The 24,446-nt window shown below is 36.5% G+C and overlaps 1 protein-coding gene across 19 annotated transcripts in view; it reads left to right on the forward strand.

Annotated features, from left to right (window-relative positions):
* LOC124125335 (spectrin beta chain-like) overlaps positions 1–24,446 on the forward strand; it is a 91,147-nt gene that overhangs the window by 42,183 nt on the left and 24,518 nt on the right. For 17 of the 19 annotated variants that reach the window (XM_046488618.2, XM_046488619.2, XM_046488629.2 and 14 more), the window contains exons 2-20: positions 4,632–4,780; positions 10,939–11,090; positions 11,539–11,712; positions 12,525–12,697; positions 16,437–16,552; positions 17,278–17,390; positions 17,626–17,813; positions 18,117–18,299; positions 18,500–18,757; positions 18,996–19,134; positions 19,694–19,859; positions 20,169–20,413; positions 20,648–20,848; positions 22,132–22,248; positions 22,402–22,479; positions 22,807–22,971; positions 23,141–23,343; positions 23,636–23,732; positions 23,886–24,014. In XM_046488618.2, the coding sequence (XP_046344574.2) occupies positions 4,660–4,780; positions 10,939–11,090; positions 11,539–11,712; positions 12,525–12,697; positions 16,437–16,552; positions 17,278–17,390; positions 17,626–17,813; positions 18,117–18,299; positions 18,500–18,757; positions 18,996–19,134; positions 19,694–19,859; positions 20,169–20,413; positions 20,648–20,848; positions 22,132–22,248; positions 22,402–22,479; positions 22,807–22,971; positions 23,141–23,343; positions 23,636–23,732; positions 23,886–24,014 (3,018 nt within the window). In that variant the 5' untranslated portion in view covers positions 4,632–4,659. Of the gene's footprint in view, positions 1–4,631; positions 4,781–9,215; positions 9,338–10,938; positions 11,091–11,538; positions 11,713–12,524; positions 12,698–16,436; positions 16,553–17,277; positions 17,391–17,625; positions 17,814–18,116; positions 18,300–18,499; positions 18,758–18,995; positions 19,135–19,693; positions 19,860–20,168; positions 20,414–20,647; positions 20,849–22,131; positions 22,249–22,401; positions 22,480–22,806; positions 22,972–23,140; positions 23,344–23,635; positions 23,733–23,885; positions 24,015–24,446 lie in introns of those variants that run through there. The other 2 variants (XM_046488625.2, XM_046488626.2) reach the window with 1 other exon arrangement.

Genomic DNA, 24,446 nt, shown 5'->3' on the forward strand with positions numbered 1-24,446 from the left:
GAACATTAATATTTTCTTAAGCTTGTTCCATTACTGTCAAGACATTTTATTGATTATACAAACATGTTTTGAAACAATGTCTTTTGATTCAAAAACTAAATTACTAATCATGCTGATAGATAAATCTGCAACTGAAGCCCCAAATGCAAAGCCAAAAAATAGTAACATTTCTATGAGCTTATCTCATGACAATCCTTTATCAATATTTGCTTAAGTACATTTTGCAGGATATTTTGAACCACTGTAAATTATTCCAAGGATTGTGCTGTGTGGGGAATGGAAACATTGTTCAGAACGAGTCTTGTTTAGGTTTAGATTTTTAGGAAACAGGAAGCTTTCTTATTCTGTGCTTGTAAATGAGACCGAAACAAATGTTCTTTGTAATAAACAGCATTTTTAGAATTTGGTTTCCAGGGTTACTAATTTATCAAATGTATGTCCCCTTACATGCTTTACAGTGGTAGAAAATTGCACACAAGTCCTTTCGTCCTTGCCAATTTGTCAAATAGTCAACGTATCAGAAGGACCAGTAGAAATTTGCCATTATTAAGTGTTTTGCTATATGTTATTATTATAAGGACTAGTGGATTAAAACAGTTTCTCTCACTGCCTGAGGATAAATGTAATTCTTATTTCATTTCCATACAATTATGTAACAATTTTGGCTTTATGGCACCTGATACTTCACAATTGCTTGGTTTATAGCAATGAGACGACAATATTTGCAAGTATCTTGATTAATCTTTGTGAACACATGGTGAATGGTAATAGACTTGATTAATTAGGGCAATTGTATTGGGCCAAATCATTCAATTACTAGGTTAGTCTATTTGACCTTGTATCATTTTCATTAATCTTGACGTTTTAGCCTGCTTGTTTTCAGTGATGTTTCTTCTTTCTTTTTTTGTGTTCCCAGTTCAGAATACGGATTGATTTCTTTAATCTGTTATGGAACACTTTATATATATAACCTCTCATCGAGTGAGAAAGGATGTCTAGAAGTGATATTATAATGTATGCATTGGAGATTTCAACATGTATGATGGAATTTATCCAACTACATGGCATACATGTATTTATATTAAAACATAAAGTAGCTTTGGGTGGATGAACTACGCACCAATTCTGTAGATCGATGCAATTAATGTACAACACTGAGTCTTGTCGCGACTTGATTATTTATAGGCCACTGTCATTTTAATGATTTAGCTGGAATATTGCTGAGTGCAGCGTTAAACAACAAACTATGCAGTTGAACCAGTCATGCACATGATTCCATTATGCTTCAGTTTGCTCAGTCACAAATAGCAAGGTATATAAGCCACCCCTTACTACTGTTTAGGTAGATGGTCTTTGATCAAGGATTACAGCTGGTCTTTAGAAGCAGACAAATTAAGGAATTAGTTACAACACAGGCGAACCCTGTTTTACCACCCAACTGAGACATTTATTTTGCAGTATATCTGTCATTGCTTCCAACTTATTTGGGGCCAGCCAGCCATGTTGGTTGTAGAGTTACATGTAAATAGGACAAGATTTATTGAGCTGCAAGAACATAGCTAGCCTTCTGAAGCTTAGTTTCCTGGGTTGTCACCTTTGTACATGTTAATGCAAGGTAATTGCTGTTCTGGTAATATGTGTACTTGCCCTTGGAGGCATTGGAATTGTTTCACAGAGTTGTTAGATGGCTTGCATACTTTCAATGTAATTTTGAGGATGACTTGGCTGAGGCAAGGTTTTCTTGTATAGATTGTACATGTATGCCATGTTATTATCTAATTATGGATTGTATTATTTTATAACCATGATAATACCGGTAGTTAATAATAGTTAAATTTTAAGGAAATATTGCAAAATTTGCTCCTTCCAAATCAATTCTGCTATCATGGCTATTGTAGTGTAAATTATGTTTATACAATATCAGGTTAATATTTTGTCATCGCTTGTCAATAATTGAACAAGAAGAAGAGAGCATATGTTGTAGAACATATCACTTTATATATGTTACTTATGTATGATATGATATGTTCCAAATACTAGAGATTAGAAGCCAATTGTGTGGGATGTTGATATTTGTGTAATGGAAAGTTTATGGATTGATCTATACATACAACATGAGACGAGACATTCTGATAATCCAATATTGATGCTGATAAGAACTGTCTTTTGCATGGCTGGTTTGGCTGACATTTCAAACTGTTAAATTGTATGTTATAATATATAAGCATGTAAGTACATTGCCTGAGCAATATTTCATATGTTGATAGTGTGAAGGATTATTTTTAATCTGTTTGATCACATTTTATTAGCATCATCCTTAAATGACATGCACAACAAGATGCATTGTAGTATTAATGATTGAATGGTAGGTTGGGGGCAACACCTATGTTGTTTACTACAAACCTGATGAAAATAATGATTGATACAAGAAAAGTATGGTAACAGATGTACATGGTACAAGGTCTCACAAGTCAGGAATGTCATTATCCATGTACTGTTGTATTACTACTGACTCTGTGACTAATGCTCAAGGTATGAACATATGTATAGGTAATAAGTTGTCAAAGGAAATGTGTATGAGTTGGCACACTATTGATCGTTTGAAGAAAATGTGTGTTATTCATGTTATTCATAACTGTAGGTGAAAGTTTAAGATATTTCAATAGTGTAATGGGACTTAAAGAAAATTCAGTAAGGATGCCTCCTGTATGACAATGATGTTAATACGGTTGTTATGGGCATATTTTGAATTCTTACCCTTCTGTGGCCTTTCTATTTCCGCGTTTATGTAGATTCTCTCTTTATGGACGTTGAAATTCTGTGTACCGGTATATGATCATGATGATAAGGCTTATAAATTGGGGTCTGTTTTGGTATCATAATGTTGAGTTTCCTGAGAGCTGGTGAAAATCTTGTTTGTAGAAATGTTATATGTCTGTCAGCTTCCAAACTTTTAGGGTTTAGGATAGTTCAAATGTTCACTTATGCTGCAATTCCTACATATGTCTGAAATATTGATTTAACTTTAAGCAGCTTAAACCTTACTCATATACAATGCTTGCTCTAGGTTCTATTCCTATAATTATGACTTTCAACTAATTTGTTGTGGTCTATAGATGTTCTTGAATCTTTTTGAGTATTGCCATACTTTGTAGAATAGTGTAAGACTCAGTTGCATGAGATTATTTTCTCCATGTGATGCTGGAGTTTCCACATGCATGTGAAGAGGAAAGATGAGTGTAGAGTAGATGGGGAATGTGAGGCATCCTGGCTTGTCTTATCTGAAATGCTGAGCAGCACATTCCGACAGCTCCCACATTGCTGGTCATGTCACTTATGTTGAGGATACACGCTTACTAAAACATGACAACCACACAGGCCTTGGGGACTTGCAACTGAACTGTGAGGATGACACATGATTCAGATGAACAGTTTTGAATAGTCATTGTGCCCATACTATGTAATATTAGTGAATGTTATGATTGCCACTATGCCATTGTTCGTGATCTGGCATCAGATATGTCTGAGTAAAGAATCACTTTCCTCATTCCAGTATACTTTCCTCCATGATACAGCCCATTTATGTGTAAATGTTTAAATCTTTAGAAAATGTTTCTAATGGTTATGATAATTTGGGAACATTTTATCTTCAATCAATATGTGCAGCTTCAGATTTCGTGACTAGACAGCTTTGTCTATTAAAAATGACTTGCCATCATTTATTGAAATAATTACTGTGTAATGCCTTCCTTGAACAAGGTCAGCTGAGTATAAATGTCTCATTCAGCATGTTTAGTGTGTCGGAACAAGGTCAAGCTCTGACTGTAAATCTATCAATGTTAGCACCTATGCCACTGATGAAGGAGGGATTGCGAACAGGCCGTATTAGAGTTAGGTCAAGAAAGATGAATTTCAGACCAGCTATGCAGCTTCCCCACTGTCTATTATCATAAGTGTTGATCAGTCTGGATGCACATATGAAGAAAGAGATAATCAGATTTGGCAGATACCTCTGAGTGTGAAAATCTAATAGCATTCTCTAAAACAGAAGAGTTTATGTACCTGATAACTCAGTTTCACTGCTGACTCTTTATGCTAAAAACTGAAATATGGGCAGTTACTGTTTTCGTGTTTCTTTCTTTTTAGTGGATATTTGGATTTTCACCAAATAATGTTGTATCCTGTAGATACGCCAGACTTGATGTCCTCACCAAGTATTGCCACTATTTGTCAGTTCTAATGAATCAATGCTACAGCTCCCAAAATGACAATTGTGCTTCCGGTAACTAGACTAATATTCAGTCTGGCCTGAGAGGGGGATTTTACCCATTTGTGCTTAATATTGAGACATGTCATATTGCAATCAGACTAAAGCTTCAGTAATGTTTTTATGCTGCAAATATGCTGGATGACAGCTATTGGCATTTCAGTCAGAATATACCCTGTATATTACAGCTTAGTTTGCATGCATGATGGTAAGTTGTACGTGAGATGAATCTTGAATGTGCCAATTTGTGAATTTATCAGTAATGGTGGTTGTACTGAATGCTACGAGTTGTTGTATTTGTGGTTAGAGCTGTATAATGTACAATTTTATGTTCGTATCTGAAATGTCCCCTCTTGTCTTTCAGGATCACGGTGGCAGGGTAAACAGCAATCATGACGGAAATTGAACAGATGGCGAACAATGTGGTTCGCTGGGAACCGATGGATGATGATTTTGACGCCGGTAACAACTCCTCCCGCCTTTTTGAAAGATCCAGAATCAAGGCTCTTGCAGGTAAGGAATGATGACTGAATCAGGAAATGTCTATCGAGTAGGCACTTGTATGAAAGTACAAATAATTGTTTTGAAAGATTAAATTGATAGACAATGTGCATTTGAGGGTAGATACACATATTGGCATTTTGGTACTTGGCATGTAGCCCTGATGTCAAACCATCTCTCTCTCCCCCTCATCAAACACCTTGTGGGCATTACTAAACTAGTGGGGCTGTGGGGTAGCCAAGTGGTTAAAGTATACGCACGTTGTTCTAAAAGTGGCGTAAAATCATACTCGGTTACTAACTAAATTAGTTGCTTAAAGACATATATGATTAAGTATCTCTATTGGTGATTTGCTTTTTGGGGATGTCTCGAGTTTTAGTTGACATGCTTGTAAACTGTATTATAATCATAATAAGGTCATTAGAATTTGTGAGACCCATGAAGATCTCGATTAGAAGAGCAACCCATAAAAGGCAACTTTGCTTGTCGTAAGAGGCGACTAACAGGATCGGGTGGTCAGGCTCACTGACTTTGTTGATGCATGCCATCGTATCCCAAGTGGGTGGATCAGTGCTCATGATGTCAATCACTGGATTATCTTGTCCAGACTTGATTATTAACAGACTGCCGTCATATTACTGAAATATTGCTGAGTGCGGCGTTAAACAACAAACAAACATAACATTAGAATCTTCCTAGAAAGTCAGTGCCGGGCATGGATTGTACAGAATTCTGTGGCCTGGATAGTGTTGGAAGCAGCAAGGTTTTTACCTAGCTGTTCCTCCAGGGAAACAGAAAATAGATGAAACTCGGCTATGCAGCAGTGTTCTGTCCAGCTCTGGTATTAAGTGCCCTGATCAATATTGTACTGAATAATATCTATTGAATATTAATAGCCACCAACGGCAGACTCGGGACATTGATAATCGTTACGTCTGTAGACTGGATAGTGGCAGGTTTTGGTTCACAGTGAACACACTTGCTGTGAATGTCAGATTGAAGTGGAGGTATACAATTACTGGCAATACAAAAAGGAATTCAGGTTTTCTTTTTGAGCTATAACAAAAGAAACACAGATGTTGTTGTAAAAGTTACTGTGATTGTCATTCAAAAACATTTGTTATTGTACTTTTTATTATTATTTTGTTTATCAATGAACATGGTTGATTTTTTTAAATTGAAATTCTAAGATAAGGGGTCCCTTAGTCTCAATATAAATATGATTTGATAGATGATCCCCAAATGCCACCTGATCTATGTTAGATTTGGTATGAATAAAATAGGTTTTAGCAAAATGGGTGAGTTTACTGCTACTGTCAAACCCAAGTGCTCCTATAAATGTGATATATGGATACAATCTCTAGTCAAGCTGAGTGTTTGACAGAGCTGAATAACGACAGTGTGTAGAGCCAGAATCCTGCTGATCTGGGCTTTTCACCTTATATTTATCTATCCTTGAAACTCAGGAAAATACTGCTTGCTGTATACAATGGAAAAGCAGCATGTGATACCCGGGAGCAAATGGCTCACAGGATCTCTAAACTTGTAGTTGATTCTGAGTGATGAGAATAACCTACATGGCTTCTTGTACAAACAGTATCTTCTAACAGGATTGATATATTTTGGTTAGCCCTTGCTGTCGATGAGGAATTACTTACATTGTTTAGCCATGTGTTGTTGTTTTTTTATCAACCTGGATCTTTAGGTACAATAACCTAACATATGGATAGCTGTTGTCAAAAAATTTCCAAAAATACTGATAATGTTGGAAAGATCAGTGAAGATATTTAGGGTTCATACACAGAAAACATTGCATGTATGCTGGGATGGAGATAGTTAGTACAATTTATAAGCTATTGATTTGCGTTGAGTATTTACATTGGTCATACTGACATGTACAACAGTGATGAATGCATGATACTGTACATTGATCCAGGTTAACATTCTGCTCCTATAACGCTGTGCCTGCTAGCTTCACTGCAAGGATGGGTTTTTAATAATTGATTTCCATCAAGCCTGTTGCTACACTGTGTGTGACACTATTGATTTTCTATACAACGGGCCAAAGCTTAGCTAATGAATATATTTTGTGGAAATTTTGTGTTTCAAATATGATTCTATTTTCACAAATGTATGTTTGGCTGCTAGGATTTGCATTGTCAGCTGTAAATTGGTATTCGAGAGCAGTTTGTGTTGGTAATTAGAGTAGTTGGTTCAGTTTGGAATGTGCCTTCAAACTCTCCAGTTGATGACATTTCGAAATGGTACACTGGCTGAATTTTAGTGAAGACACTATTGAAATTGAATTTGCATTATCTATATACATGATATATGAGAAGGCAGTGTTAGAAATTGGCACTAGTCCTGTAGTCCTTGCCAATCTGCCTAATAGTTAAGGCATCATATTGACTAGTGGAAATTTGCCATTTTTAAGGGTTTTGCTATACATATATTAACATTATAAGGACTAGTGGACTAAAAATGTTAGTTTATACCGCTGGAAAGGCTGCAGACAATGTTATATGTTTCATAAATATCTCTGTAAGATTACCCCTTTGAAATATTAATCAAAGACAGAAAATATGACATTGTGTCTGAGCATGTTCCGTTTGTACAAAAGTGTTTTCCAAGAACAAACTGTTTTTATGTGTCTGCGTTATCATCTGTGACCCGGCATGCAGTCTCATCTGTCTACCTGTGGGCTGGTCCGAGAAACAGACTATAACACTGAGCTATGGATTACAATTGGGTGACTCATCCCCAGACCTGCCGCACTGTACTCTCTCCTGTTGAGCTGGGAGAATGTCAATATGGGAGATGCATTTATGAACATGTCTGTGTATGAGACTAGGTTTTACAGCCCTCCACAACAGGCACTACAAGCTCCACTGTGTCCAGCCTCCCCCATGCATCACTTCCATTGTTCCCTGTTGTCTTGTCAGGGTGTCAGGTTGCGGGTCACATGGCTGGGCGGACCTGCCCTATTGTAATACTCATTTGTTAGGAATGTGAAATTGATGGTATCAAAACAAACTACATTAGCTACATCTGCAATGTTTTTCTATTAATTTGAGGGTCAGGGTTATTGTATTCCCAGATTTTCCCACTTACATTTGCTGCATATGAAAACACAAGATTAGAAACAAATGTGTAACACCATCAGGAAAAATACAGATGTGGAGGGTCAAACTTGATGGAATTCCGTAACAGATTCTCAGTTGGAACTTAGCTCCGAAGTATCCTAAAGTATTTACTTGTCATTGTTCCAGTGTTATAAGGGCCTTATTCTTATGCTAATACTTTCGTTGCTGAAATCTATTTCACTTAATTCATTGAAGTAATAATTCTGTTGAAAGTTTTTATTCAAGTATCAATTATTTTGTCACAGTGGTTAATGGCAGGAGTATTCTTGATAAGCTAAATCAACAGTTTATTTGAGGTGACATATTCTTGTTTGCCAACACAAATAATCTTTTTGACATGTTTGTTGACCAGTATGACTATTTCCTTATATTACGGAAGGCCATGTAATTGCAGCATATAGAGCTTTTATTTTTAAGCGTTATTTAACATGAAATATATATTGAAGCGAACATCAAAAAGTACAATTTTGGTCTATGATTTAGCTGAGCTATTATTCATAGCATAGAGATAAGCTGGTAATTACTTGACAGAGTTAAAATTGTAAAGTTCCTTGTGAAACAAAAACAATACACAGTGACCTTTGTCACTGAAATGAAATTGTGACAAACATCAAAACGTGATGTCATTTTGTGGAAAAGGCCATTTCCCTTGATATAAATTTATTTGGAATTAGAATCTCATTGTTTCTGAGTTGTATAAGCAGGAAATGTTTCGTGTGATTAGTTTGACAATCGACTTTGGAAAAAATATCATTTTGTACCTTCAAAATGTGAAGAATTTCTAAAAATATTTTCATCTTTTTCTTGTAAGGTGAGATTCTGAACCTGTTAACTTTGTTAAGCCAAGGCTTATGATGGAACAATTTATGATGAATCTTGTCTAAAAGGTCAAACTGACATGGAATATGAAAGTGAATTGTATATAAACTGAAAATAGAGTGTGATACAATGATTCACTAGAGCCTCCGGTTGCATTGTAATACTGCCAAATGTCATCCCATTTCGACTGTTTTAACTCCGTCATCAGAGAGGAAGTGTCCCAATTATTTTGGTGAGACCGGAAGTTTGTATCCCCAATGACTGTTTGAACAGCACCACCCCCTTGCATTTATTTAAACTTGTGGCAAAATCAATACTGTGGATAGTTTACATGTGAAGGTGTCAGACGTAAACAGCAAGGTTAACGTGATTGATGGATACCAAGTAACATGTAGTGTCATGGGTAGTTTTATCTGATTAAGGAGTTTGTACCCACTAGAGATTGTGTAACGGCTCATAGCTGTTAGTCGACAGGCGGGCGCTTTGGGATTGTTACATCCTGTGCTTCTAAATGGATTACTAATGTTCAATGGCAATATGGAATACTTCAAAAGTTGTCCAGAAAATACAGATAGATTCATTCAAGGAAAAATTAAGCAGTTGGCAGGTAAAGTAATTCCGGAAGCATTTTGAACATGAATTATTTTAGGGCGGATTAAACTGTTCCCAACATGAGAGAAGGGGAAAATGACCTTTGTAAAAAGGTGCTTGCTGAACATATTATCTGAAGTACAGCTTGAAGAGGGCAAATTGAAGCTATAAAATGAACAGTTCTGTAACCTTATTGGAGTCGGTAAGGTCAGACGCTATCACGGGATGTGTGTATCAGTGTTCAGTTAACAAGTTGAGTCCAGTTCACATAAGATAGCTATTGGTGAAATATGAGAACAAGCACAATAATGCTTCTTGAAAATAGCTTCAGCTAAAATGCACCTTAAAACACGTCTTGACATTGTGAACTATGTGTTGGAATTTTTTCGAGTCTTTATATGAAAGATGGGTTACTTCGATTAGCTATGCAGACCAATCTTCCCTAAATGTTTTAGCAGATAATTTCATGTTATTTTAGTCCATTTAAGTTATTTTGCAGTTTGTTAGTGATCAAGAATCATAAGAAAGATTGAAAAAAGTAATCCGAGGTTAGTTTTTTCAAACAGAACTTTGCATGAAAGCTTAGTTTCTCTTTTATGGATTTCATCAGAAGGTGTTGTTTTTTTGCATTAGAGCCATATCCTACGTAGCTAGGTCGCAGCGCCACTGACAGAACACTGACAAATTGTCTATTGATTTTCTGTGCGAGATTTAAAGTGAGGTCAGGGTTACTGCTGAATATGAAGTGAGATTACGCCTGTTCCCAGTGGCTGATGGGATGGCATGGCATGCAGTGGCATGATAACACATTTCATGTCTTCAGAGATTGCATTCATATCTTTTAATTGTTTGAAAGCGTCTTGTTAAAAACCACAGACTTTGAATGAGACTGGCTTTTCATTAAAGATGGTTGGAGCTAATCATGAAGTATCTTAATATCCACAGTATTTGAGTTTGAGTAGTGCTAGTGATATCAGTTAGGCTGATGACCTCATTGATAAATTGAATACTACTGAATAAATGATAAAGTTGGCCTGATGAATCCAGGTTACCGCCAAGTGTCGCCTTGAGGATGATCTCATTGATGGACCTTCCTATGGTAGCTGTTAAGATTTGAATGATTAATTCATCTAGTACCATGTGTGAATGATTGATTCATGTACTACCATGTGTGAATAAGAGAATATAGCTGACAAGATTTTGTCATAGTTATTTTTTCAACTTTTCATTTTCATAGTTAGTGAGTTATATTGATTTAACTTTGCATCAGCATTGTTTCGGCCATAATTCGACGAGCTAAAGATTTAGTATCTACAATCATTTCAGTTTAATATGTCATACTAATGCAAAGACCTGACTTTTGATGTTGGATCCCTGTCAGTATAAACCACTTCAGCTAGTGGGAATACATTAGTGCATATAGTCATTTAGATATTTATCAGGCAGAGAATTTATTTTTAGAAACATCCTCAAACTGGTCATGATGTGATCAAAATGAGCTGTGATTCCATACACTATAACAGCTGAGTTTATTTTGTGCATTAGGGTATATGCATCACAAGCTCCCAAATGAAGTGTTTATTTGATTCAAATGTTATTTATTCTCTACCTTTTCAGATGAAAGAGAACTAGTACAGAAGAAAACTTTCCAAAAATGGGTAAATTCTCATTTGGTGCGCACAGGAAATCGCATCAGCGATTTATATGTGGATCTCAGAGATGGCAAGATGTTGATGAAGCTCTTGGAAGTCCTGTCTGGAGAAAGATTGGTAAGTTTCCATCTGTTTTCTCAAATCATTAAGGACTATTAATTGATGAAAGTGTAGTGATCAGTTTTAGAAATTCAGTGGTAAATTCAAGGAGCCCTATTCATAGCAGTAATGTTGAAAAGGAAGAATCAAGGGGATCCTTTGATTCAAATACCATAGCAGAAAATCTAAAGGACTCCAGGTCCCCCTTAATTTTTAGCAGTGGTATAGGGTAGATGTTAGTAAAGTCTCAATACATGTATTTATGTGACGGGTAGATAATTAAGATTTATGTTTCTGATTATTTGTTGAAATAATTACCATCTACTTAAGATTTCATAATTCTTACAGTATTACAAATTTAGCATGAAAGTCAAAGGGTCCTAGTTGTTACTTGTTTAATGTCAATTGCAATGTTACTGTTGTGGTATAAGTGCCCATATTATTTTATTTTTATTATCTCTTGCAGCCTCGACCAACAAAAGGCAAGATGAGAATCCATTGTTTGGAAAATGTAGACAAAGCCCTAACCTTCCTACACGAACAGCGTGTACATCTAGAAAATATGGGAGCCCATGATATTGTTGATGGCAGCTCCAGACTTACACTGGGTTTAATATGGACCATCATCTTACGATTCCAGGTGAGGTTAATCATTTATAAGCTTGAACACTATGCTGCATTTGCCTAAATGTTAAAGGTATCCTGAAGCTGGTAGAAGCTCTTTTCCATAAATCTTTACATTACAACTAATCATCCAAAGGATTTTACAGCATAACTTCTGTGCCTGTAACTAATAAACATATTTAGCCATTAACATTCAATTATTTGATAAAAGTATCTGCATCTTGTGTATGTTAATGTGAATGTCATCATCATGTCATTGAAGAAGTCAACATTGTTTTTTTGTAATTGATATTTTAGTATGTGTGTATTAACTATTCAGACAATAGGTGATAATTTGGCTAAAAGTATGCTACCTATTGAATTAATTGTGGATCCTCTGGAATTTTGTAAGGAGATAAGTGAGCAGGATATAATGTATTCATTCATTGAGAAAATGACATTTTACAAATGAGATACCATGTGTCCGATGATAACTCATCATATAGATCTTGCTGAAGCATCATTTCATATATAGTTCCTGCTGGTCCAATGGGTTTGTTCCGTAAAGTGTGTTTTGAAACATCTTCCTTGGCAAATGTTTGTTTTTGATCATGTTTTTATAAGGGTTTGCAGTGGCCATTGGTCAAATATAGCTTTAGTCTGGCCCAACTGAGACAGGAATTCTGTTTCCATGTTAAGTCCATATATCAAGTATGTGTTGTGGACTGATTGTGACAGGATTCATGGTGAACGATTTGGTTTTAAATCATAGTTGTGCATGAAAGAAAATCAGTGATGGATCAAGTTGATTACCGTTTAATGTACAATGGTGTATATTTTGTACCACAGATCCAAGATATCACAATAGAGGAGACTGACAACAGTGAAACCAAGTCTGCTAAAGACGCCCTACTTCTATGGTGCCAAATGAAGACTGCTGGATACCCTAACGTCAATGTCCGCAACTTCACAACCAGTTGGAAAGATGGCCTTGCCTTCAATGCCATTATTCACAAACACAGGTAAGTTGAATGGCTGTGTTATTCAATGCTATAAAACCCACTTTTGTCTTTTTGCCCTGTAGTTTTAGTAAACTTTTATAAATTGTAGGCTGTGATTTATTTAATAGGTTTAATTTTCGGATCAGTTTGGAGTCATGTGTAATATAATGCGAAGTTAAATATTACTTTATCTTAAACTTGATGCTTTTGATGATGGTATTTTGTACAAGACTTTTTTTTATATATCTGAGGTGTTTAGACCCACATCTTCTATTGCTTTGTGTGGATTGTTGCTAGCTTATTTGGAATGGGTAATTATAATGCAGAGTTACAGTCATGGATTTTAAGTAAATATTTCTACTGTTTTGCATGAGATTTTGAATAAGCATATTGAGTAAATATCATCTGAAGTAAAAGACCTGTTGAAGCTTTTGTTGCTACCCATATGATGATTAACAGTCTTGGCAACCAGATTTCTTTCCGTTGCATCATTATAAACAAAATGAGATGGAGCATTACAGTAGGTCATTACTTCGTTTGCATCAGAAAATGATGAAAGAGTATATGTAAGGTCTTCATGTGTACATGTTGGACTCTGTTACAAAAAAACCCATCATGAATGTTACAATTGTTGTTCTGCTTCTAAAATAAACTTTTGAAAGTGCCTCAGCTGCTTTATCAAACAGGACCCAAATAGTGTGTTTTGTGTGGTCAAAATTATCAACTACTGAAGCGTGAATGATAATAGTGCAGTATGAGAAACTTCGTTTTGTGCCCTTGTGTATACATGATGAAGAAGATGATGTTGTCTGACAGGCTTAACCGGTAACATATAATCATGATAATATGAGCAAACTGTACCTCATGGTACAGTGACCACGTAAAGAGAATTTAATGTGGTAGACTGTTGACTCTGTATCTTCCGGCTTACATTATCAATGAGTAAACGTCTGAGACCTGCATCACTTCGGGCTTTCCTCCCACATTAAGCTGACACGCCGCGATATAACTGGAATAATGTTAAAAGCGGCGTTAAACCTTACTCACTCACTCACATTATCAATGATTATGCTGAAAATATTCAATTCTATAAACTAATCAGAACAAGTGGAGTTTGTTGATAAAACATACTGCTTATGTAATAATGAAATTGTTGGATTCAACACTTCATGTAATGATGTCAGTGTTTGTAATGTGTTTCCCAGCTGAAGTTTATTGACGAAACATGTATTTTGAGTATTAGCAAAGACTGCCAAGTTTTGTGTTTAACGTTTAAAGTAAGGTACTATTTTCTTCGGCTGTAAAGATCTCTTCGGAATACCTAAGTTTGCCTTTAGGTTATTGGCAGTTTGAAATAAAGTGCTGAAGAAGCTCAACATGTCCTTGTAGTGTTGCAGCTAACATTTATAAATAAGTGGTGAAACTACATGGGGAAGTTGGCTGAAATACAAGTCTGCTGCCCTGTGTTAACGTCTTGAGAACTGTGTTGGTGGCATTGTGCCAGCTCTTTCATGTGCAAACTCGGCAACTTTCCTGGTATAGAAATTTCTTAGTGCTCAGAAGTTCCCTGATATGAAGACAAAGCATCAACTGTTCATAAACCCAACTCCCTCAAACTGAAATTTGTAATATTGTTGACTGGAGAGAAGCTTAGTTCAGGTGTCCTGGGGTTTTTTTTTCAAGGCAGTGCTGCAAATAAAGTTCATCTAGTATGGAACAAAAATATTATTAGTATTTGATGAGATGCTTAGTAATTGTGTATCTGTAGATAGCTGACTTTGTGTGCTTTACTAGGAAAGTGTTATCCCAAATATAACATTTGTTATATCTGTATTTTGCAACTCGTTATGAGAATAACTTTGACATGGTGTCATCGGTTATTTTTTTTATCAAGTTCATTGTAATTGTGTCATTACTGACAGTTTCTGTGAAGAGATTGACATTATTAGAGATAATAACCTAATGACAGTTTATTATATGTCACTATTCTTTCTCTTTGACCAAAAGAAATTATCAGAGTTAGAAATTGGCTCTAGTCCTATAGTCCTTGCCAAACTGCCCAATAGTTAAGGTATCATAAGGACCAGTAGAAATTTGCCTTTTTTTTAGGCTTTTGCTATATGTTATCATAATAAGGACTAGTGGACTGAAATGTAATGAACATAATAGACCTCATATTTACTTTATTTGGGAATGTTGGCATTGATCCACTCAGCAGAGGTGTCTACCATTACGATTTTACTGTAATCATCATAATTTTTATGTAAAACTAACTGTATTATGGGGATAAAGTCAACTATTATGGCAAAAATGAAAGTCAGTGTGTTAGTAGTTTGCATGTCGCATTGTGTGGTATATGCTTGCAGTTTAACATGTTCTGTCCTGAAGTATTCCGTAGTGAGCTCATAATTAATATCACATTCAATAATATTTGGTAGTTTACTATTTCTAGGGTCACTACTGACAAATAAGTAAAGTTACTGAAAATTACTCCTATTTTATCCAGAGGCTATCCAGATATTACTGATAGGGCACATATATGGACACCTCTGACTCCAATAGGAAATTAAATCTCTGCATTCAGGTAACATCAGCAAGCACAGAAAAAGCTGACGTATGTTCATTATTGATTTGTGTCAGCTGATAAAGATAATTGAACACTGGAGATTGGTGGCTTAGATGTTTGATGGAGAACTTACCCAAATCAAATAATGCAAATAATGTCAGCCATGAGCGATGGCTGGAGGTTGATTTACTTGGTTGCCATAGTTACAAGATTACAGAGATTCCTGGCTTTAGCACATCTAGTGCAGCTGGTGCTGAAAAAGGTATGGGTAAATAATGGGTCATGTCTTCCTACCGTCTTATGCTGCCAAGGAAAAGAAATGTTAGGTTGAGATGATGTTAAATGTAATAAAATTGCCAAATGACAATAATCTTGTGTGTCCTATACTGTTAAAATTATGAACTCTTAAAGATTTTTTTTTGTCAATGTGAAACTGTCCGAAATTAAGAATGAGTCGAAGGATCTTTGTCATAAACCTTACATTGCAAACATTTACCTGGTCCCAAGATTCAAGTACCCTTAACAGTAAAACCTAAGACCACCTGGATCCCTCATAGTTTTATGAGCACTGAATATGTTTCAACAGGATTACAGCAGATAAGAAATAAATACATATATCAGTGATAACAACAAAATACCTTTAAGGAAATTACTTTTTTACTTAATTCTGTAGGTTTCTGTCAGGTCATTTACAATAAAGATTTTAAGTTTCCAGATATTTCAGGGATTTCAGCAAAACAGATTGATTTGGGGAATTAAGAGAAAGCTATGCCAGTGGCTTTGTTAGCTTTAGTGAACCAGGACATTGAAACTGCAATCTTGAATCAGCGGAGGTCAGACCTAATTATAATTTAATTGTCAATCAGTCCTCTTAATTTTGTTTTATAGAAACAAATCCCAACATTTCTACCAGCAAAAAAAAAACCCAACATATTTGCAAAGAAGATAAGGGACTTTCATTAAATTGACAGTGCAGTAGCCAGCTGTGTTCTTAAAGGTGCGGCATTGGGGTAGCCTAGAGGTTAAAGCGTTTGCTTGTCATGCCGAAGGCCCAGGTTTGATTCCCCATGTGAAGAATGTGTGTAGCCCATCCGTGTCGAAATATTGCTGCAATATTGCTAAAGTGGCATAAAACCGATTGAATTCTTTGATTCATTTTAACTTCCAACTTACAATCTATACCATTTGTTACAGGCCAGACCTCATCCAGTATGAAAAACTTCAGAAGTCCAATGCCATGCACAACCTGGATAATGCCTTCACAGTTGCTGAGGATAAGCTTGGTCTCACGAGACTCCTTGATCCAGAGGGTAAGACAAAGTGGAAGTTCTTGTTCTGGATAGCAGTATATTTGTGCTGTAGAAATCAGAGAGGATTCTTAAATGGATTTGATTCATCAGTCAATAAATACAGCGGAAAAGTATACCAGCAAAGTTGATCTTAGATTCTCAGAAGCCATTGAAACCTGTTTGTTAAGAAGTAGCATGCAAAGGAATGAATTCTTCCTTTGCCGATGCAAATGTTCCTTTGTTTACCTGTAGTCTGATTATGGCAGTGTTGATATGTAAAAACAGTGTTATCTGTAAGAATCAGATCCGTTCTCACCCCCTGACAGCTATAAGTAACCTTGCCATGTAAGTAATGTTGGTATAGAACGGATACTTGCAGCTCCCTCAGGGCTGCTGGTGTTCTGTTAGACATCTGACGTCCTACCCACGCCTCATGTGGAGGCAATATGGTTTAACCTTTCTCATGCATCTATAGCAATAATCGGGATACCAAAGACTTCTACCCTTCCTAGACAAGGTGAAATCCACAGATAAATTTTCATATTTTGATGAGAGGACATCCCATTACAACCTGCAAAGTAGAAGCATGGTACCATGATACAAGTTCATTGACCTTTGGGATGCTTCACACTGTTAAAGGTTACTAGAGCAAGGTATGATGTACAGCGAATATACAACACTGAGGTGCTGCATCTGTTGAATGACTAATTTGATTTTATCAAGAGTGTTGATTTATTTATTTTCAGATGTCAATGTTGAGTACCCTGATGAGAAGTCCATCATCACCTATGTTGTCACCTACTACCACTACTTCTCCAAGATGAAGGCAGACTCTGTGCAGGGAAAGAGAATCGGCAAAGTAAATATTAGCGCCAGAGAGTTGCCTGTGTTATAATGTTCATCATCCATGAGGATTTAGAGATACCATTTCCAAATTGATTATGTTTTTGCCTTATTCATTGGGCAATCTTATTTTTGATGTGTGTTAGTGTTTGGGTTAAGTTTAGAGGGAAATAAATATTCTCCAAGAAAAGGATGAAAATATTCTCTTAAGAACATCAAATTAATGACATAATTAACATTTCTTGTTTTAGGTCATTGACAATGCCAGAGACACCGATTCAATGACCAATGAGTATGAAGGTCTGACCTCAGACCTGCTGGAATGGATCGAACAGACAATTGTCATACTGAATGATCGTCAGTTTGCCAACTCACTGACTGGAGTCCAGCAGCAGTTGTCTGCATTCAACACTTACAGAATGGTAGAAAAACCACCCAAGTAAGTTCATTCTTTATCAGATTGGGAAACACAGTGGATAGTGAAAAAACTTTGTTATCACCAGCCCAAAGTCGGTGAAGTGGTGTGCAGTATTGCTAAGAGTTGTGTAACGCCATATCATATCGGATGTCCGCTGGAATATATTAAAAGTATGAACTTGTCACTGATGATGTATAGCCCCCAGAATCCCTTCTCTCTCATAAAACATTTGCATATGATATGCTTTTTTGTATTCAACACTGTTTGCATATAATGCTGCATCCTTTCTGTGAGTTTACTACATAAAGTAAATGTTTGTTTCAGATTTGATGAGAAGGGAAACCTCGAAATCCTTCTGTTCACCCTTCAGAGCAAGATGCGTGCAAACAACCAACGGCCATATTTGCCAAAGGAGGGGAAAATGGTTTCGGACATAAACAAAGCCTGGGAGAAGCTGGAGAAAGCTGAACACGAGAGAGAACTTGCACTGAGGGAGGAGTTGATCAGGTACATAACTCACATAGGATTTGTTGAATGATCTCTGATCCATCAGGAAACAATAAATACTCTACTATACAAAACATATATTGATCTCAGTTATTAGTTAACATAAATTGATCCTTGTTGCTCGGTGGACAAGCTAATAATGTTTCTATGTACCTTTTATATATTTTTCCTCAATTCAATATTTGACAATGTTATTCCAGACAAGAGAAACTTGAGCAACTAGCTGCCAGATTTGACCGCAAAGCAGGTATGCGCGAGACATGGTTGAGTGAGAACCAGAGACTTGTTTCTCAAGACAACTTTGGCCGTGACCTACCTGCAGTTGAAGCTGCCACCAAGAAACATGAAGCCATTGAAACGGACATCAACGCCTATGAGGAGCGTGTGCAGGCTGTTGTTGCAGTGGCATCAGAACTTGAACAGGAGAACTATCATGACATTGACAGGATAAATGCACGGTAAGCAGTTTTATACTGTTTGTAAGTTCCAAGATGTCAGTGGTTTATCAATTAATGTGCAGTAAGTAACCAAATAATCTGATCTTATGAATAGTTCAACGTACCAATATTCGAACATAGCAATCTACATCTTTGGCAGGTGTATATGTTTTAACTCCCTACAGGCATAATATGGATTGGTTTAATCTGTATAAACTTGAAGTCCACTTCTTGAAAAGTGTTTGGTGTTGTGTTACAGAAAAGATAATGTGCTGAGACTATGGAACTACCTGCTGGAGCTTCTGCGCACTCGTCGCATGAGGCTGGAGCTGACACTGAACCTGCAGAAGATCTTCCAGGAGATGCTCTACATCCTGGACTGGATGGAGGAGATTAAGGTAGCTGTCATTGTCAGGAATTGAATTAGCAATAGTATCAATTGAAAATTTGTATTAGTTTTAACTTTTTTATGTTTATAATGTTTATCAATTTAGATAAGTAATATCATAATATGCAGCCATAGAAACTAACATTTTTAGTCCAGTAGTCCTTATAATGATAACATATAGTAAAATTCTTAAAAATAGCAAATTTCTACTAGTCCTTATGATACCTTAACTATTGAGCAGTTTGGCAAGGACTACAGGACTAGTGCCAATTTCTAACGCTGATATGACTTTGAATTTAGAGATGAATGGTTTGACATTACTATTGAACTTCCATATAGAGAAACTCAACTGTATTTAAGGCTTTGTCATGATACCCTCAATGTTAGTTCTCATGTTCAATGATACCCAAAACAACCCTATTTTGCTCTCATAATATGGCAAAGTATATTGCCTGAACCTGTAATATACAAATTTGGTGTCATGTGTGATACACTTACAATTGAAACTTCCCCATCTGTTTTCATGCTAAAGATGCAGGAGTGTACTTACCAACTGACTTTTGTTTCAGGCCCGTCTTATGTCTGAGGACTATGGCAAGCACCTGATGGGTGTAGAGGATCTCCTGCAGAAGCACAGCCTGCTGGAAGCAGACATCCATGTAGTGGGAGAGAGAGTAAAAACTGTCAACAATTCAGCCACCCGCTTTATTGATGACGACTTCCAGGAAGTTGGAGGTGAGATAGAAATCTGTGATGCCTTCTGCTTATCCAGCAGTCCAATATACATTGTTACATTGGCAACTGTTCCAAGGCAATGTCTCTGTGATATGGCTAAAATATTCTGACTAGTGTTCTGCAACGAACAACAATATCAACGGTGCAAAGGTTGTTCCGTCCATTGTTTACCCAGTTTTTAGGATTGTCATGGGCAAGAAACATTTTTGTAACTAATCTCAAGGTTAATACTATGAACTTTTTTTGAATGTTTTTTTATACATTGTTCCCGAAGGACATGGTTAAGTATTTTATCACAACTTGTTACAGGATACCGTCCAAGTGACCCAGAAGTGGTCAGAGAACGCATGTCCACCCTGGAATCTGCATATGATGAACTGAAAACACTTGCTGAGGAGAGACGATCTCGTCTGGAGGAGTCTCGCAAGCTGTGGCAGTTCTACTGGGATATGGCAGACGAGGAAGGATGGATCAGGGAGAAGGAACAACTTATGTCATCACCAGACCTTGGACATGACCTCACCAGTGTTCACCTGCTACTGAATAAGCAAAAGGTAGAATAATATCAGTACTTTAGTGCTGTTTAATGTAATAGCTTGGTAGCAGAGCAACTGATGTAAACCCCTGAGGACATATACATTTTCTGATGAAGGCGTGGCAGAAACTGCTAATTTAAAGTTTTAGATTTGTTTGAAGTTAAAAGAATGTTGGTTGTTGAATTTCACAGAACATGTACAGTGTTTTGACTACTACATATGTGAACTATAACCATGATATGTATTTTTCAGGCAATGGAGGATGAGATGACCGCCCGCCACAGTCATCTCCAGTCAGTCCTCCAAGTCGGAGACGATCTCATTTCTGCAGGCAATTTCGGTGCTGACAAGATTCAGCAACGCATCGATGAGATCAACCAGCAGTGGGAGAGCCTGATGGACCTCGCTAAATACCGCAGAAAGCGACTTGTTGAGGCTGTGGACTTCTACCAGGTAATGTTACATATCTTGATTTCTCTTGGAACAGATCTGTGTCAATATATCTGTCAAAATAGATTACCTTTTTATCCCGGTCGATCCCTAATCATTTTCTTTCCGGAGCGTAACACGAAAACTGTTCAGTATTTTTCAACAAAAACTGGCAGATATGTCAAACAGATCCTGAAATTGTGCCTTTTGCTATTTACAGATTTTTGACATTTTTATTTTTCACAATTTCCAGTGAAACAATTTGAACTTTGTCTTATAAGGGAGTGGATTTTGTTTCCGGAGCACAGCACAAATAAACTTTCAATGTCTTTCAACAAGACTTGGCAGATAGATCAAACAGATCCTGAAGTGATGCCTTTTGATATTAGAGATTTTTGGCATTTTCTCGAATTTCATTGAAACAATTTGGACTTAGTCGTTTTCGGACCACAACTTGACAACTGTGAAAGAATTTTCACCCAAACCTGGTACATGTATTAACCAAGGGCTGAAGTGGTGCCTTTAGCTATTTAGGAATTTTTCGAAAGTTGATTTTTTCCCCCTGTTTCCATGGAAACAAATATAGCTGAAACAAGGGTAGGTGTCGTTTCCTGAGCAAACTAAGAAACTATTCATCATTTTTCGTCCAAACTTGGTACATGTGTTAATCAAGGATAAAAAAAATATAAAAAAATAATTTATTAAATATTAAAAAAAGATATAAAAAATCCTGTTTACATGGAAACAAGTTTGACTTTGACTCTTTTCATAGTGGTGTCTTTATCTGGACCATATCTCTAAACTAATCAGTGTTCTTTCATGACACTTTGCACACACAGAGACTAGGTTGTCAACTGGTGTCTCTTGCTATTTAGGGGTGTTTAGAATAATTTTTTTCTTTCTTTCCATCCCAACAAGTTTGTTTTTGACTGTTCAAGTTCTGAACCCCAACTCCATGATATTGCTTTGATAGCTCAATAACTACTCTTGTATATGGACAGACAGATCAGATAGAAAATCTCTCATCAAGTTAGACTTAAATTGGCCGTCAGATGATTTGTTCTTTCGAATTTGTGGGGGCCAGGGGGATTTTTCATCTTCTGATGACTCTTGTTAACATAAAATTGATTGTTATTTAGTGTTTTTCTTTTAGCTCATTCATAATAAATATTTTGGAAAGCTGTTTTGGCTTGTACATTTTGATGAAAAATGTATCTTTGGATCAAGTTTGGTTTGGGTGTTAACTTTATGGGATAAGATTTCGATAAGATTTTGGACTGGTATTGGTATCTGTTTTACTTTAACAGTTCTTCGCTGATGCTGATGATGTTGACACCTGGATGGTTGACACCTTACGTCTGGTGTCCAGCGAAGATGTTGGCAAGGACGAAGCCAGTGTTCAGTCGCTCCTCAAGAAACACAAGGTCAGTCAACAAGCACATCTTATTGCTTTTGTTAAGGGAATCATATTTGAAACATCATTGAATCATGTTCATAATGGTTCTGTTTTAGAACACTTGAAGAATTGAAAACAACATATAATTATGTACAAAAATATTTGCTTGGATAATTTCCAGGATGTGACTGAGGAACTCAAGAACTACCAGAGTGTTATTGAGAGTCTACATGAACAAGCAGCCAGTTTGGGAGAACAGGTCAGTTGAAACATCATCTCTTTCTCAAGTAGCTCAATATTTAAGTGGAAACTATTGAGAAATCCCATCTGAAGTGTGAAAATAACAACATGTAAGATGCAGTTATGATTGTGATTAAACTTGAAGAAGATGTTGTTTTTTTTCAAGACAACCAGTTTCAAGAGTTAATTATAGTTGTATATACTAAAATGTTTTTCTCTTCTATGTAGAATAAGGAATTTATTCAATATTATATTGGACCTAGAGAATGCTTCTCAAATACGTTGTTTCCTATGTCCCATTAGATAACATTATTGAGTTATATTACATTAACTTCATGTCCCCTAGGATCGTGAGTCTCCTGATGTCCAGAGTCGATTGGGTAGTATTGACCGTCGCTACCAGGAACTTCTGGAACTGGCTAAACTGCGGAAGCAGAGACTGCTCGATGCGCTGTCTCTGTACAAACTCTTCAATGAGACTGATGGTGTGGAAACATGGATTGATGAGAAGGTGTGTAACCACTGTTTGTTGTATAATCACTATCGTGTATAAGTGTTTTGGCTAGTAATGCAACTTTTCGAACATGAAAAATAAGTTAATAGTTTACATTTTTGAACCTGTATCAAGGCCCTTACTTGACCATCATCTACAGAAAATATATTGTGCTTTGTTATTTCAGGAGAAATTCTTGAGCACAATCATTGTATCTGATGACATTGAAGAGCTTGCAATAATGAAGCATCGTTTCGAGAGCTTTGAGAACGAGATGAATGCCTCTGCCTCAAAGGTCGCTGTTGTTAATCAACTTGCTCGCCAACTACTCCAAGTTGAGCATCCCAATGCTGAGGATGTCATTGGCAGACAGAACCAACTTAACCAAGGGTGAAAATACAAATATACATATAATAGATGTATAGAAGCAAAGAAGGCTGCTACAAATTGAATAAATCTGTTTTGTATTTGAAATCCTTTCTTGATAAATGTTTATAGTAGTGTTGTTTTTGATAAAAAGTATAGTGTCTTCTTTTGAAAATGAAGGAAGTTTATATAGATGAGTAATCATGACACATAATTGGTAATTAGTTTTCAAATACCTAGCAGATGAGGGTAGTTTGTTTGTGGGTACATTATTAGGTTAGGAAGTAAACAGAGGGTTATTCGTTTTTGTTTGCAGCTGGAACAACCTTAGAACACTTGTGGACCAGAAACGTGATGAAATCAACCTTGCTCATGGACTTCAGAACTTCCATATTGAGTGCAATGAAACAATTGTAAGTTGAAGTGTGAGGGAAGTAGTACAGTATTACGTTAAATGATGTTTAACTGTTAAACTGCTTCTTTTATTACCATAGCCATATTGTCTTGCCAATAAGGTTTTTACACAGTGATGATGTGACAAAAGTTCTTAACATGTTTACTTGCAGAGCTGGATTCATGAGAAGAGCAAGATTATCGAATCAACTGATGATCTTGGAAATGACCTGGCTGGAGTTATGACTTTACAGCGCAGACTCAGCGGCATGGAGAGAGATTTGGCTGCCATACAGGCTAAGGTAAATAACATTCTGCATTTTTCACAACTAATGTCATCAAAAATTCAGTGAATAAAATGTGATAAAAGTTCTACAGGCCAGCATGGCCAACTACTTTTGAATAGAACTGACCCCCTGAAAATGTCACTAGTCCACTATTTCCTGGAACTGTAAATATAGGCTATCAACAGCAGGCCCCCTGATTTTGCTGATGCCTACTGACCAAAGGACCTGCAGTTATATCTACTTCTTCAGATTACAATGTTCGATCACAGTAGTGGTATACAGTTGTTATGTCATGCATTTATTAAGAAAAACATCCCTTTTCCTTTATAATTGAAGTTCATGGGATGTTCCATCCCCCTTATTATTCTGGTTTAGACCCCGGTAACCTATGCTAATTGTGAGAGGTGACTGAATGGAATTGGGCAGCCAGGCTCATAGACATATACA

The sequence above is a fragment of the Haliotis rufescens genome, unplaced genomic scaffold, assembly GCF_023055435.1.
Source record: "Haliotis rufescens isolate VD_foot unplaced genomic scaffold, xgHalRufe1.0.p SCAF_3, whole genome shotgun sequence".
Lineage (NCBI taxonomy): Eukaryota > Metazoa > Mollusca > Gastropoda > Lepetellida > Haliotidae > Haliotis > Haliotis rufescens.